The 12,185-nt window shown below is 44.6% G+C and overlaps 1 protein-coding gene across 5 annotated transcripts in view; it reads right to left on the bottom strand.

Annotated features, from left to right (window-relative positions):
* The window catches only part of CYFIP2 (cytoplasmic FMR1 interacting protein 2), a 144,348-nt gene that overhangs the window by 59,582 nt on the left and 72,581 nt on the right, over nt 1-12,185 (bottom strand). For all 5 annotated transcript variants that reach the window (XM_008055455.2, XM_021711085.1, XM_008055456.2 and 2 more), the window contains 3 exons: nt 9,224-9,332; nt 7,010-7,129; nt 884-1,083 (listed from right to left, as the gene is read on the bottom strand). In XM_008055455.2, the coding sequence (XP_008053646.1) occupies nt 884-1,083; nt 7,010-7,129; nt 9,224-9,332 (429 nt within the window). The remainder of the gene's footprint in view (nt 1-883; nt 1,084-7,009; nt 7,130-9,223; nt 9,333-12,185) is intronic.

The following is a 12,185-nucleotide window of genomic DNA, read 5'->3' as shown; positions in this document are numbered from 1 at the left end:
CCAAGAGGACCTGCAGATACATACATTTTTGGCATCCTTATGTACTTATTTTGTATATGAACATGTCTTACCTCTTCCACCAGGCTATAAACCTCTAGGGGATTAAGGATCAGGCTTTGTCTTTGCCTTGTGCCTGGCCCACAGCCATATGCACCTTGCAGGAGGCAAGTTCTCTGCCATGATGTGTGAGTTCTGCAGATATTCACCTGTCTTGCATGCATACATTCAGATATGTGGATGTCCTTACAAACGTATACTCTGACCATGTCACTTTCCTTCCTCAAACTGTTCCAGGTTCATAAGCCCATGGCCCTGAGTAGCGTCTGGAGTACAGCAGGCATGGTCTGTTCCTGCCTCCTGTCTTCTCTTTCATGGCACCATCCCCACACCTCACTAGTTTTACCTTCACTGACCTCTCTGCTCCTTAGACTTTGCCTGGAAGATGCTTCTCCTGCTTTCTCATCTTATTGGTTCCTACTCAGTTTGCATTTGTTACTTCCTCAGAGGAGGCAAATCCCTAGAGGTTTCGCATCAGTCACTTCCCAGACGTCACTTCCCAGACTGGATCAGGTGGTGCTATTGCCTCTCCCATGGCCCTGTGGACCCTCTTTGTTTCCTTATTCACTGTGTAATGTACATGTGTCCTACGACTATCTGATCACCCATGTCCTCCTCTAGCCTGAAGGCTCAAGAGGCAGGAAGGCCAATACCTTCCCACATCCTGGCCTCTAGCACAGAGCCCATACCCAGGAGGAGCTCTGGAGTACACCTGTCATCGGAACCCACTGACATGGGTGCTGGGCCTAGTGTGGAGGCAGTGAGCCACCTTCTCCCACCCCGACTCCCACCTAGCCCTGGGCCCTCACACACAGGGATCCCTCACCGGTTTGTGGACCCATTGTAGCAGTAGTTGGGGAGAAAGTCAAAGTTCAGCTCCCAGAAGACGTGCAGGGTGATGCGGCCATAGGGGGCAGACACATTGTGATTGGCCTCCCGGAACATAGCGTCGAAGCTGTCCAGAGTCATGTGCTTACAGAGTAGCCGGTGTGTGAGCCGGTTGATCTCCAGCAGCCACTCCAGCTCCTGCCGAGAGAACCCGCGGCTGCTGAGGACTCGCTCGGCAACCCTGCACCGCGTGCTTTATCTTACTCTCTTCAAGCAGGCGAGCGCCCTCGGCAACCTCCTGACTGCCCATGTGGGGACCAGGACCCACCCCCACAGTGGCATGTGACAATGTTCCCTTCTTCTGGGAAGTGGAAGAACTTGCCAGATTATGCTGAGGGAGGGCAAGTCCAGGAGAGGGGGGCTACAGTCTGCTCCCTGGAAGGCCAAGGACCACGTGCAAATCCCTGTGGGCACCCCTTTGGTCGAGAGCATACTTGCCTGCTTTCCAGTTTCTATCTTGTTGAGGAAAAAGCAATAAGAAGAGCTACCACACTATACTCAGTGGTCTATCACAGAAACATAGAACTGAATGCCACGTTCTCACTAATAAGCAGACCCTGAACAATTATAATACTATAAGGAAGGAATTGGCAGTAGTGAGAAACTGCAGGGGGAGGGGCACATCTCATCAATAAGGGTACTTGCTCTCAAACCAGGTGAAGTGGGGACCGAAGTGAGGCCCAAACTTTACCTGTACAATAACCATTTGCATATCTCACCCAATTGTACCCATCTCAAAAAAAAAAAAAAGAAAAAAAGAAAAAAAGAAAAAAAAGAGCTACCACTTATTAAAGACTTACTATTAGGGTGAACCAGATGAAATGGCTGGTTTTTTAGGCCAAACACTGAGAAATACTGTAATTTTATATGGCTCAACCTAACTCATATTGCCAATTTTATGTGTCAACTCATTTAGTGCTCATCAGAGCCCTAGCAGGTCAGTATTGATACTGCCCTTACTTTCCATGTACAGAAACTCAGGCTTTGAGAAGGAACTTGGCTTTAAACCCAAGAAGTTGGGCTGCAAAGTACAGACTCTTAACCACCATATACTACAACTTCTCTAGACATTTTTTAAAGAGGCAGGGGCAGGATCCCCCTTTGGACTGCTGGCCCCTGGAGGGGTGACACAGGTTGGCAAGGGCGTGGCTATAAGCCATGGGCAAGCAGTCTTCAGGCTGCCCATGATGGCCAGGGACTTCCGTGTGCTGTGGCCCTGATTGTTTGGAATTCCAACTCCCAGCAGAGAGCAGGATCAGAGGGGATAATATCTGCACACGGTGAGACACTGCATGTGTTGGGAATGAAAGAAGAGCGGAAACCTCACAAATCCCCTGCTCTGGTCTCTTGTTGTCCTGTAACTTCTCGATCATTGCTATAAAAATCATGCACAGTCTCATGCAGAGACAGAAGACACCATAGCCATGCCTGCATAGCTTGGGTCAAGGCGTCTTTTGAGATAGGCACGGCTGTCTCTGTTTCATAGAGTGGAAAACTGAGGTCTGGAAGGTTATGTAACTTCCCAACGTCACACAGGGAGTATATAACAGGGCTCAGGACATGAATCCTGGGCTTCAGATTCCAAATCATGCATTCTTGGCCCCTGTGACCTGGTTCATTGGAATAAGGATGCAAGAGCTATGAAGTGCTTTGAAAGATAAAGATGGGTTTATAATATAAAGGCTGAAAGAACATCAGCTGAGTGGGATGGCCAGGGGGTCAGCTCTAATGGCTGGGGCATGGAGCTAAGTAAGCTGTCCAAGGCCACAGAAGGCAGCCTCATGCCAGGGATTCCGTTTCATTCTTGTCAGCCGCATTACCCTGGCAGAAGTCCAGAGTGTGTCAGGTAGAGGCCCCAGACCATGCTTCCGATTTCTGGAGTTCTGCCTCTCTGGAACTTAAGTTCTACGGCTCTAAACTGGGGGCAGAGGACTGGTGGAAGGCTTGCAGATGGAATGGCTACAGAGGCCAGACAGGCCAAGTGACTGAGAGCGTGAAGAGGGCGTCTTGGGGCTGGGTTGTTGGCAGCAAGTTGGAGGGCCCCTGCCCAGGTGAAGGTGGTGCCGCAACTCCGGGTACCCCATCTGATCGCTGCCCCTTTGGAATGTGGGCTTAGGGAGGACAGATTCTGTAATTTTTCAGAAGTAGTCAGAATCTGGATTTCAACTCTGGAATAGCATCCAGAAGAATAAGCTCCCAGCCGCCATTCACCGTGAAGCAGAAAGGCAGAAATACGGAATTGGCTCTCGGCTTCTGTCCCTCAGGGCCTGGCCAGGTCCACTGTGCCTTGCTCGCATTCATTTAGGATGAATGATAAATACATGGATAATAAATAACGGGAGTAAATGCTGATGAGTTTATTTCTAAGACCACACAGTCCCCTGGCACACCGTAGTACCCTGTTACCAGGATCATAACTGCAGATGAGAAACCAGGGAACAATTTCTGTTCCACCGTTCTGTGACTTTAAATCTTCCAAGTGCACAATTAGTGCCTACATGGGAGACCAAAGGATATGCGGAGACGGCTAGAACAGTAGGTCTTCCTCTTCCTCCACATTATGCAATCCAAACTATATTCTTGCTAAATATTTTGCATTTGTTTCTCTGGCCTTCAAATCAGGAGAGTGCATTTGCCTGCTGGATGTAGACCCCAGTGCCCCAGGCACAGAAAGGCTTTACAAGTTCATGTGGGTGACTTAGGTGTCTCCTAAGAGAATCTTAGCTTCCCACAGCAAAGTTAGTTTGTTAAAGGGCAGCATAGAAAAGCAGAACTGGGGAAATAAAACACTCAAATGGGCAACTTCAGAGAAGTTGTGGAGAGAGCACTTCACTACAAGTGACAAGACTTGAGTGCTAGCCACACCCAACTGTCAACCACTCTGTGACCTCAGGCGAATGAGAAGAGCAGGGGTCTCAAACTCAGCACAGTGAAGCCTGGAAGGTCACACACAGGAATGACGCATGCCATGAGGCCTGAGGCAAGCCAAGAAAGCACAGCCCCCTAGCGGGAACTTCTAGTCACTTCTTGGCAATCGTTGCCATCTGGGAATACTGTTCTGGTGTTGCCAGTTTCTGCAGTTTTATTCAAGTTCTTCCAAATGTTAAATGTTGGCTGAACATTACAAATATGCTAGGTAGCCTTAAAAAAAAAAAAAAAACCACAACCTGCAGGCTGCCAGTTTTCAACTTCAGTATCAGTTCTCACCAAGACTCTATTTGCCCAGCTGTGCAGGACAAGGGCGACTAGCTCCCCAAATCCCTGCAACCCCTCCCAGCTCGAAACCTAGGTACCTCATCATCTCAGTAGGGTGTTTCAAGGTGGAGGGAAGGGTTGCAAGGAGCACATTCCTCGTTCTGTCTCTCAGAGGAAGAAAAGGCTTCTCAGCCAGGGTGAGTGGGGTCATCCAACCCTCAAGGAAAATGCTTTCCTGGGGTCTCCTCCTCAGGGGCTTCCCAGGAAGTGGGTTTCTCCGGGGAGTTGTTGCCCTCTCTTGATAAACACGGACTTCCACTGCTTGTTTTGATTTTGTTCCCAGCTAAAAGAACATTCAGTGCCTTTTACAAGGTAGAAAGAGGGCATGGAGACACACACACCCAAATAAATTTTTTCCACAATGTGCTCGTTACTGGAAAACTAGAAGATATAGATACAAAAAAGAAGAAAACAAAAATCCCACCACTTGGAGCTAATCAGAACTAAACTTTTGGCATAAACAAAGAAAAATCATTTCTCAAAATAGAGGTGGACGGATGGTTTCCCAGAAGAACGAGTGCTGCATGATCAACTCTTGAAGCGAGTGGTTTAGGATGTGTGTGGGGCAAGTCCCAAGAAATGCTGCTGAAAGTTTACCCCGAGAGCATCTCTTTTTCTCTTACCTTTTTATCATAGCTGTTATTTATAAAGTGCTTACTATGTACGAAAAACCATGCAAAGCTCTTTCCTGACAGTATCTCATTTTATCCTCATAACAATCCTAAGGCCAAGCTCAGTGGCTCAGCCTGTAATCCCAGCACTTTGGGAGACCGAGGCAAGTGGATTGCCTGAGCCCATGGGTTTGAGACCAGCCCAGGCAACCTGGTGAGACCTCATCTCTACAATAAGTGAAAAATTAGCTAGGTGTGGTAGCATGCACCTGTAGTTCCAGCTACTTGGAAGGTTAAGGTGGAAGGATTGCCAGAGCCCCGCAGGTTGATGCTGGGGTAGCTGTGAGTATGACACTGCACTCTAACCTGGGTGACAGAGTGAGACTCTAACTAAAATAAAAAAAAAAACCCTAAGAGGTGGATACTAGTATTTCTTCCACATTATAGATAAGAAAACCCACTTGGAGATGATATGTGACTTGCACGAGGCCACCAAGCTAGTAAGTGGCAGGGTCAGGACCAGGATCCCATATCTGTTTGACTCTAGAGTCATAGTTCATAGTCACTTTAGTTTTTTACCACTCTGTCCACTTAAAAACAACCTTTTTAGTCTGAAATTACTTCAGACTTACAGAGAAATGATAAAAACTGCACATCCAGCCCATCCTTTACCCAGCTTCCCCAGTGTTAGCGTCTGGCATAACCAATGATCAAATGTCAGAAATTAACTTTGGTATAATACTATTCACAAAATGAAAGGCTTTAGTCAGATTTCACCACTTTCTCCACTAAGATCCTTTTTCTATTCTAGGATTCAATCCAGAATTCCATGTTGCATTTATTTGTCATGTTTCCTTATTCTTTTCTAATCTATAAGTTTTCAGCCTTTGTCTCTCATGACCTGGGCAGTTTTGAAGAGTATTGTTCACTTTTTTTTTTTTAGAATGGCACTTGATTTGGTTCAACTGATATTTTCCCATCATTAGATTGAGATTGTGTATTTTGGGAAGAATATATGATGGCAACAATAATATAACTTACTGGTGATATTAACCTTGATACCTGGTTCAGATGGTGTCTGCCAAATTTCTCCATTGTAGAGTTACAACTTTTTCCTTGGTTGTCAATATCTTGTGGGAGGTAATTTGAGACTATGCAAGCATCCTGTTTCTTGCAAGTATCTCAGAGATTTCTATGTTTAAAAATGTATTTTTATTGTGATAAGATATACATAACACAAAATGCACCATTTTAGCCATTTTTAAGTGTATTGTGGCATTAAGCACATTCAAATTGTTTTGCAACTGTCACCAGCATTCGAACTGAAACTCATTTTCCTCACCAGAAACTCTATACCCATTAAACACTAATGCCCCTTTCCCTGGTAACCACTATCCTACTTTATGTCTCCATAAATCTGCCTACTCATATAAGAGGAATCAAACAATATTCTTCTCAAAGTTTTGCCTACTAATTTTAGCATCCATTGACAGACCTTCTTTACAACAATTATTATTATGTTCTATTGGTGATTTTCTATTTCCCATTCCTTCTACTCACCTGATTTTGAAAGCTTTGATAAACTTGAAGCCCAATCAACCAAGTTTATTCTAATTCTTGGAGAGAAAAAACTAGCAGAGAACAGTTTGGACCACTGTTTTCTAGGAGAAAGGCAGGCATATTCCATGCTTGTACATCAGGACCCACTATATAATTTGCAGGGTTACAGTGTGTATGAGAATGTGGGGTCCCTTTGTTTAAAAGTAAAGAATTTCAAAATGATCACAGTGGAGCATTAAACCAGATGCAGAGCCCTTCTGGGTGCTGTATTACTGCGTGCCCAGGAAGCCAAGCCTGTATTACTGTGTGACCTTCCCTAGCTTCTTATTACTGTAAGTATCCCTGTATTACGGTGTGACCAACTAGCTCGGCTCTGCAGGAGCGTGAGCACTAGCAGCTGTGTCTGAGGGCTGGCCTCTCTTGGAGATCTCCAGAAGAGCCCCTCCATACCCATCCCCAGGCAATCAGGAGGGTAAGACTAGTCTCATTCTGTGTCTTTTCCCCTTGCTTCATTCAGATGGGAAGGAGACTCAGTGTTTTTCTTTCACTGGCCCATCACTAGGTTAACAACCATGCCCAGCTAAGCTTGCAGTCTGAGGAATCCCAAATGAAAATCCCACTGGCCCCCAGACTCTCACCACAATGGAGGTCAGGTCCTCGCTCTCAAAGCGGCTGATGGCCTGGTCCAAGGATTTATACATGGCAGCAGAGATGCGCTGGGTAATGAGTCTGTTCAAGTCGATTGATCTCCCCAGCAGCTGGATGGAAGAGAGAGGGAGAAGTTACTTAAGATCTACACTGACACCTTGACAACTAAATACCTACACTGATATAGTTGGATTAAAATTATAAAGGACACTATTGGGACAAATGGGAACTGCATTTAGAAAACAGTGTTGCTAAATTTCCTGAGCATAATAATTCTATTTTGGTTTTATAAGAGAGTATCCTTGTTCTTAGGAGAGATAGGCTGAGGCATTCAGGGTTGAAATGCCATGATATTGGCAACTTACTCTCAAGTGGTTCAGAATAAAAGTATGTATAAACACACACAAACATACTCACACATTGTATATGTGTGAGAGAGAAACTATATACGTGAAAAAGAGAAGGTGAACTAAATGTGGTACAACATTAATTAATTTGGTTATAGGGTAGATAAGTATTCATTGTATCATTCTGTTTCTTCCTTTTTTTTTTTTTTGAGTTGGAGTCTCACTGTGTTGCCCAGGCTGGAGTGCAGTGGCACGCTCATGGCCACCACAGCCTTGACCTGCTGGGCTCGGGAAATCTTTCACCTCAGTCTTCCAAGTGACTGAAACTATAGGCACATGCCACCATGCCTAGCTAAGTTTTTTGATTTATTGTAGAGATAAGGTCTTGCCAAGTTGCCCAGGCTAGTCTCGGACCCCTGAACTCAGACAATTCTCCCACCTCAGCCTACCAAAATACAGCTCTCATTGTATCATCTTTCTGCTTCCATATAGGCTTGAAATACAAAAAGCTTAAGAAAAATATGCTTCACTGAGTCTATGGGAAGAAGCTCAGGGCGGGCTCTAGCTTCCATAAGTGCTTCTCCTGACATCCTTAATTTAGCCCTGAGGTTCTTCCTACATCTTTCCTGTGCTTGACTCAGTCACCAGGGAACAGCAGCCCTCAGCAAGGGCCTCCTTTCTACCTTCATGGGGGGCAATTTAAAAGTAATAGGATGAAAGACCAATTATGGGATAGAAAATACAGCTCACGATGCTTCCACTGGGGCACACATAGGCATTAATACAGATGCCGTGCAGAAAACGATGAACATTTATTGAGTGCCCGCTGTGTCCACAGCATTCTGCTAGGTGCCACATGACTATTCTTATCTAGTTTACTTTTCCTACTTCTCTTTTGGGATACATTTTCTACTAGCTGACTAGCCTTCTTACAGCCATCTCATGCAACATAAAGCCCTCAGTATTTAATATCCTGTGGCTGATTCTGGCTGCATTGTAACTAATAGCAATAATCTCCTGAGGCTAAGGGAAAGCTCTCACAGAGCCCCCCGCTGTTGGCAGAAGTGATGATTCTTTTTCTTTTTCCTCTTAACACTTTTTTATTTCCCTTTAATTTCTCAAAGCAATGGGGATGTCCAGGGTTTCCAGCATGAACTCTTTCCTTTTCATGCCGGGCATGGTCTCAGTCTTGGCCCTACCCTTTTGCAAAGACCAGGACCACGTAAGATGAACACAGACATCACTGCAGAAAGGCCATTTCACCAACTGTGTGGCCAACAGCCGGTTTCCAGGAGGGTTCGGCGTCACTGGGGCATCTCTTCTGTTGCCTGCCTGCCTCATGTAACATTTTTAAAAGGGGAGATGTCTCTTGGCTCCCAACAACATTTCCTCTACATCTGGGGTCCAATATTCACAGAAACCAACCCCACCCCCCAAATGCTCAATTTCTACCCTGGGCTTGACCTGACATACTTCTTTTCACAGGTGCCATGGTCCTCCTTCACTTAGAACAGCACTTGGGGCCTGTTCAAGGACAGATTTATCTATTTCCAAGTGGCAGTCCTGCCTGGAAGAGTGGGCAGCAGCTTATGATGGGAAGACAAAGGCTTTGGGGGCCATTAGCTGTCCAAGGTCAGTGGCAGATGGGTGGAGAAGCCTAGAACTTGGCCCAAGGGAAGCCCATTGCATCTTTACTGTTTGCAAGATTCTGAGGCTGTGCTACACCTATGCTCAGAAACCCACACTGGCAATGCACAAGGCAGATGGCACCCAGTCCCGATTCCTGATCTCTGTGCGAGCCCCACAGGTACTCACTCCTGCCCATTCCCACTCCACAGTGGTGTCCTCTCACCATACCTGGACGTGTCTCTGTTTCAGCAGCGTTTCATAGCGGTTGGACGGGGGGTATGGAATGATGACTCCATAATTCTTACATTCTGCACGAAAACGTTTATCCAACAGGACGCTGGGAGGGACAAAAGTCAAATGAGATCAGTAAACAGGACAGAGAATGGCTCTCAACAGCCCAGCTACATCTATTTCAGACCACAGGATATATCTAAGATTTTTTTTTTTTTGAGTCGGAGTCTCACTCTGTTGCCCAAGCTGGAGTGCAGTGGCATGATCACTGCTCACCATAGCTTTGACCTCCTGGGCTCAGGCAATCCTTCTGTCTCAACCTCCTGAGTACTTGGGACTTCAGACATGTACCACCACACCTAGCTAATTTTTTGTAGAGAAAATTTCTCTATGTTATCCAGGCTAGTCTTGAACTCATGGCCTCAAGCAGTCCTCCCACTTCCACTTCCCAAAGTGCTGGGATCACAGGCATGAACCACTGCACCTGTTCAACTTAGATATAATTATTTTTAAATTTCTTTTCAGCCACAGAAGCTCAGTACATGAAGCAGAGTTTCTAAGTTAGAGGTGGGCAACACTAACCAGAAGATAAACCAATTTTCTCTTTTGTTGATCTACCATAAAAGCAACTGAACGCATGCCTGCTGTACCCTGGGAAGCATTCTGGGAACTGAGGATATAAAGCCCCTGTCCTCAGGGAACTTATGCTTTGTGAAAAGAGACTGATAATACATAAAAAATGAGCAGAGACGACAATAAACATCTGTATAATATGTATCACTTAGAGGCATTTTAAACATACATACACATATACACATTCAAGTCATATTTATTTATTTATTTATATTTATATTTTTGAGTTGGGGCCTCACTCTGTCGTCCAGGCTGGAGTGCAGTGGCACAATCATGGCTCTTAGCAGCCTCAACCTCCTGGGCTCAGGCAATCCTTACAACTTCCTGAGCAGCTGGGACTACAGGCACATGCCACTACACCCAGCTAATTTTTTGATTTTTTTTTTTTTTGTAGAAACAAGGTCTCGCTATGTTGCCTAGTCTGGTCTTCAACTCCTGGGCTCTGCCAATCTGTCCCCCGTGGCCTCCCAAAGTGCTGGGATTACAGGCGTGCCTGGCCTCAAGTCATTTTTAATCTCATAACAACCCTATGAGTTAGGTGTACAATTATTATCTTTCACATTAAGGCATACATTGCAGAGTGATAAGTGCTTTGAAAATTATAAAATGGGATCATTTGGCAACAGGGAAAGTTTCTCCACAGAGGCTTTGTTGAACAGAGACCTGAGTGATAACAACAGAATGAGCTGGGAGGTGTGATATCACAGATACAGCAAGTCCGGTATGTTTGAGAAAAGGAAAGTTGGCCCCCATGGATAAGGAGTAGGGCCTGCTGGAGAGCACAGCGCAGAAGGAACAGATGATGTTAGTCTAGGAGCCAGACCACGTGGGACCACCCAGACCACAGTAAAGAGGCTGGGTGCTTTTGTAATTGGAGGCCATTTCAAGATTTTAAGCAGGAGAGAGACACACTCTAAATGTATGCTGTGCAATGTAGCTGCACCAGCCACACGTGCCTACTTAGTGCTTGAAATGTGCTGGTCCAAATAAGTATGTCCTGTAAAATACATACTAAATTTTGAAGATTTAGGAAAAAAAATAAAAATAACTCTTTAAAAATTTTTATATTGGTTACATGTTAAAATTATAGTATTTTGGATATGTCAGGCTAAATAGAAATATGTTATTAAGTTTAATTTCACTTGTTTCTTTTTCCTTGTTTAAATGTGGCTACTAAAAATGACATTTATGGCTCACATTTATGGCCGCAATATATTTCTAATGGACAAGATTGGCATGGGTTGTTCTTTTCCTTCTGGGCTATCTCTGAATCCTCCCCACCTCCCCCAAACAGCTTCTAAAATCTACAATTAACTCAAACAAATCAGCAAGAAAAAAGCAAATGATCCCATTAAAAATTGGGCAAATGACACGAACATACATGAACATACATCTCTCAAAAGAAGATACACAAACGGCCAACAAACATGAAAAAATGCTCAAAAATGCTCAAAAATCACTCATCATCAGAGAAATGCAAATTAAAACCACAATGAGATAACACCTTATCAGGATGGCCCTTATTAAAAAAACAAAAAACAACAGACGCTGGCACAGATGCAGAGAAAAGGGAACTAACTCTTATACACTGTTGGTGGGAGTATAAATTAGTACAACCTCTACGGAGAGTAGCATGGAGATTTCTCAAACAACTAAAAGTAGATCTACCATTCAATCCAGCAATCCCACTACTAGGCATCTACGCAAAGGAACAGAAGTCGTTATATAAAAAAGATACCTGTGCCCGCAAATTCATTGCAGCACAATTCACAATTGCAAAGATGTAGAATCAACCTAAATGCCCATCAGCTGATCAGTGGATAAGCTTCCAGACACTTTTAAAAACCACTGATGACACAGGGAAGGATAAAAGTGAAAGTTCTATTACAGATGAAGGAAGACTCAGGGTTTGACAAACCTAAATCTGTTTATACAGACAACAGATTGGCATATTTGGAAGCAGAATTGTCTTAGAGCAGCTGGAAGCCCAGCTTGCTGTTGGAACTCCACTCCAGTCAATCCACAGATGCTTATTAAGTGACTATTTCATGAAGAGCTGAGTCCTCTGTGCTTTCCCCGAAATCATAAACATATGATCTCTATGCTTCCCATCACTTGAGTCATTTTTATTCAATGCACATCCTGTGTTAACAGGAACTGGGGTATGCTGCCCCTCAGCTCTGATTTTGACACACATCAGAGCTATTCTAGCTGCTGAAAACAAAATGTAGCACTTTGGGAGCCTGAGGCGAGAGGATTGACTGAGCACAGGGGTTCATGATCAGCCTGAGCAACTTGGTGAGACCTCGTCTTTACAATATATCAA

The sequence above is a fragment of the Carlito syrichta genome, unplaced genomic scaffold (genome assembly GCF_000164805.1).
Source record: "Carlito syrichta isolate Samal-C Ts95f unplaced genomic scaffold, Tarsius_syrichta-2.0.1 Scaffold301856, whole genome shotgun sequence".
Taxonomy (NCBI): Eukaryota; Metazoa; Chordata; class Mammalia; order Primates; family Tarsiidae; genus Carlito; species Carlito syrichta.
The sequence above is the reverse complement of the archived record's forward strand: the minus strand, read 5'-3'. Positions and strand labels throughout refer to the sequence as shown.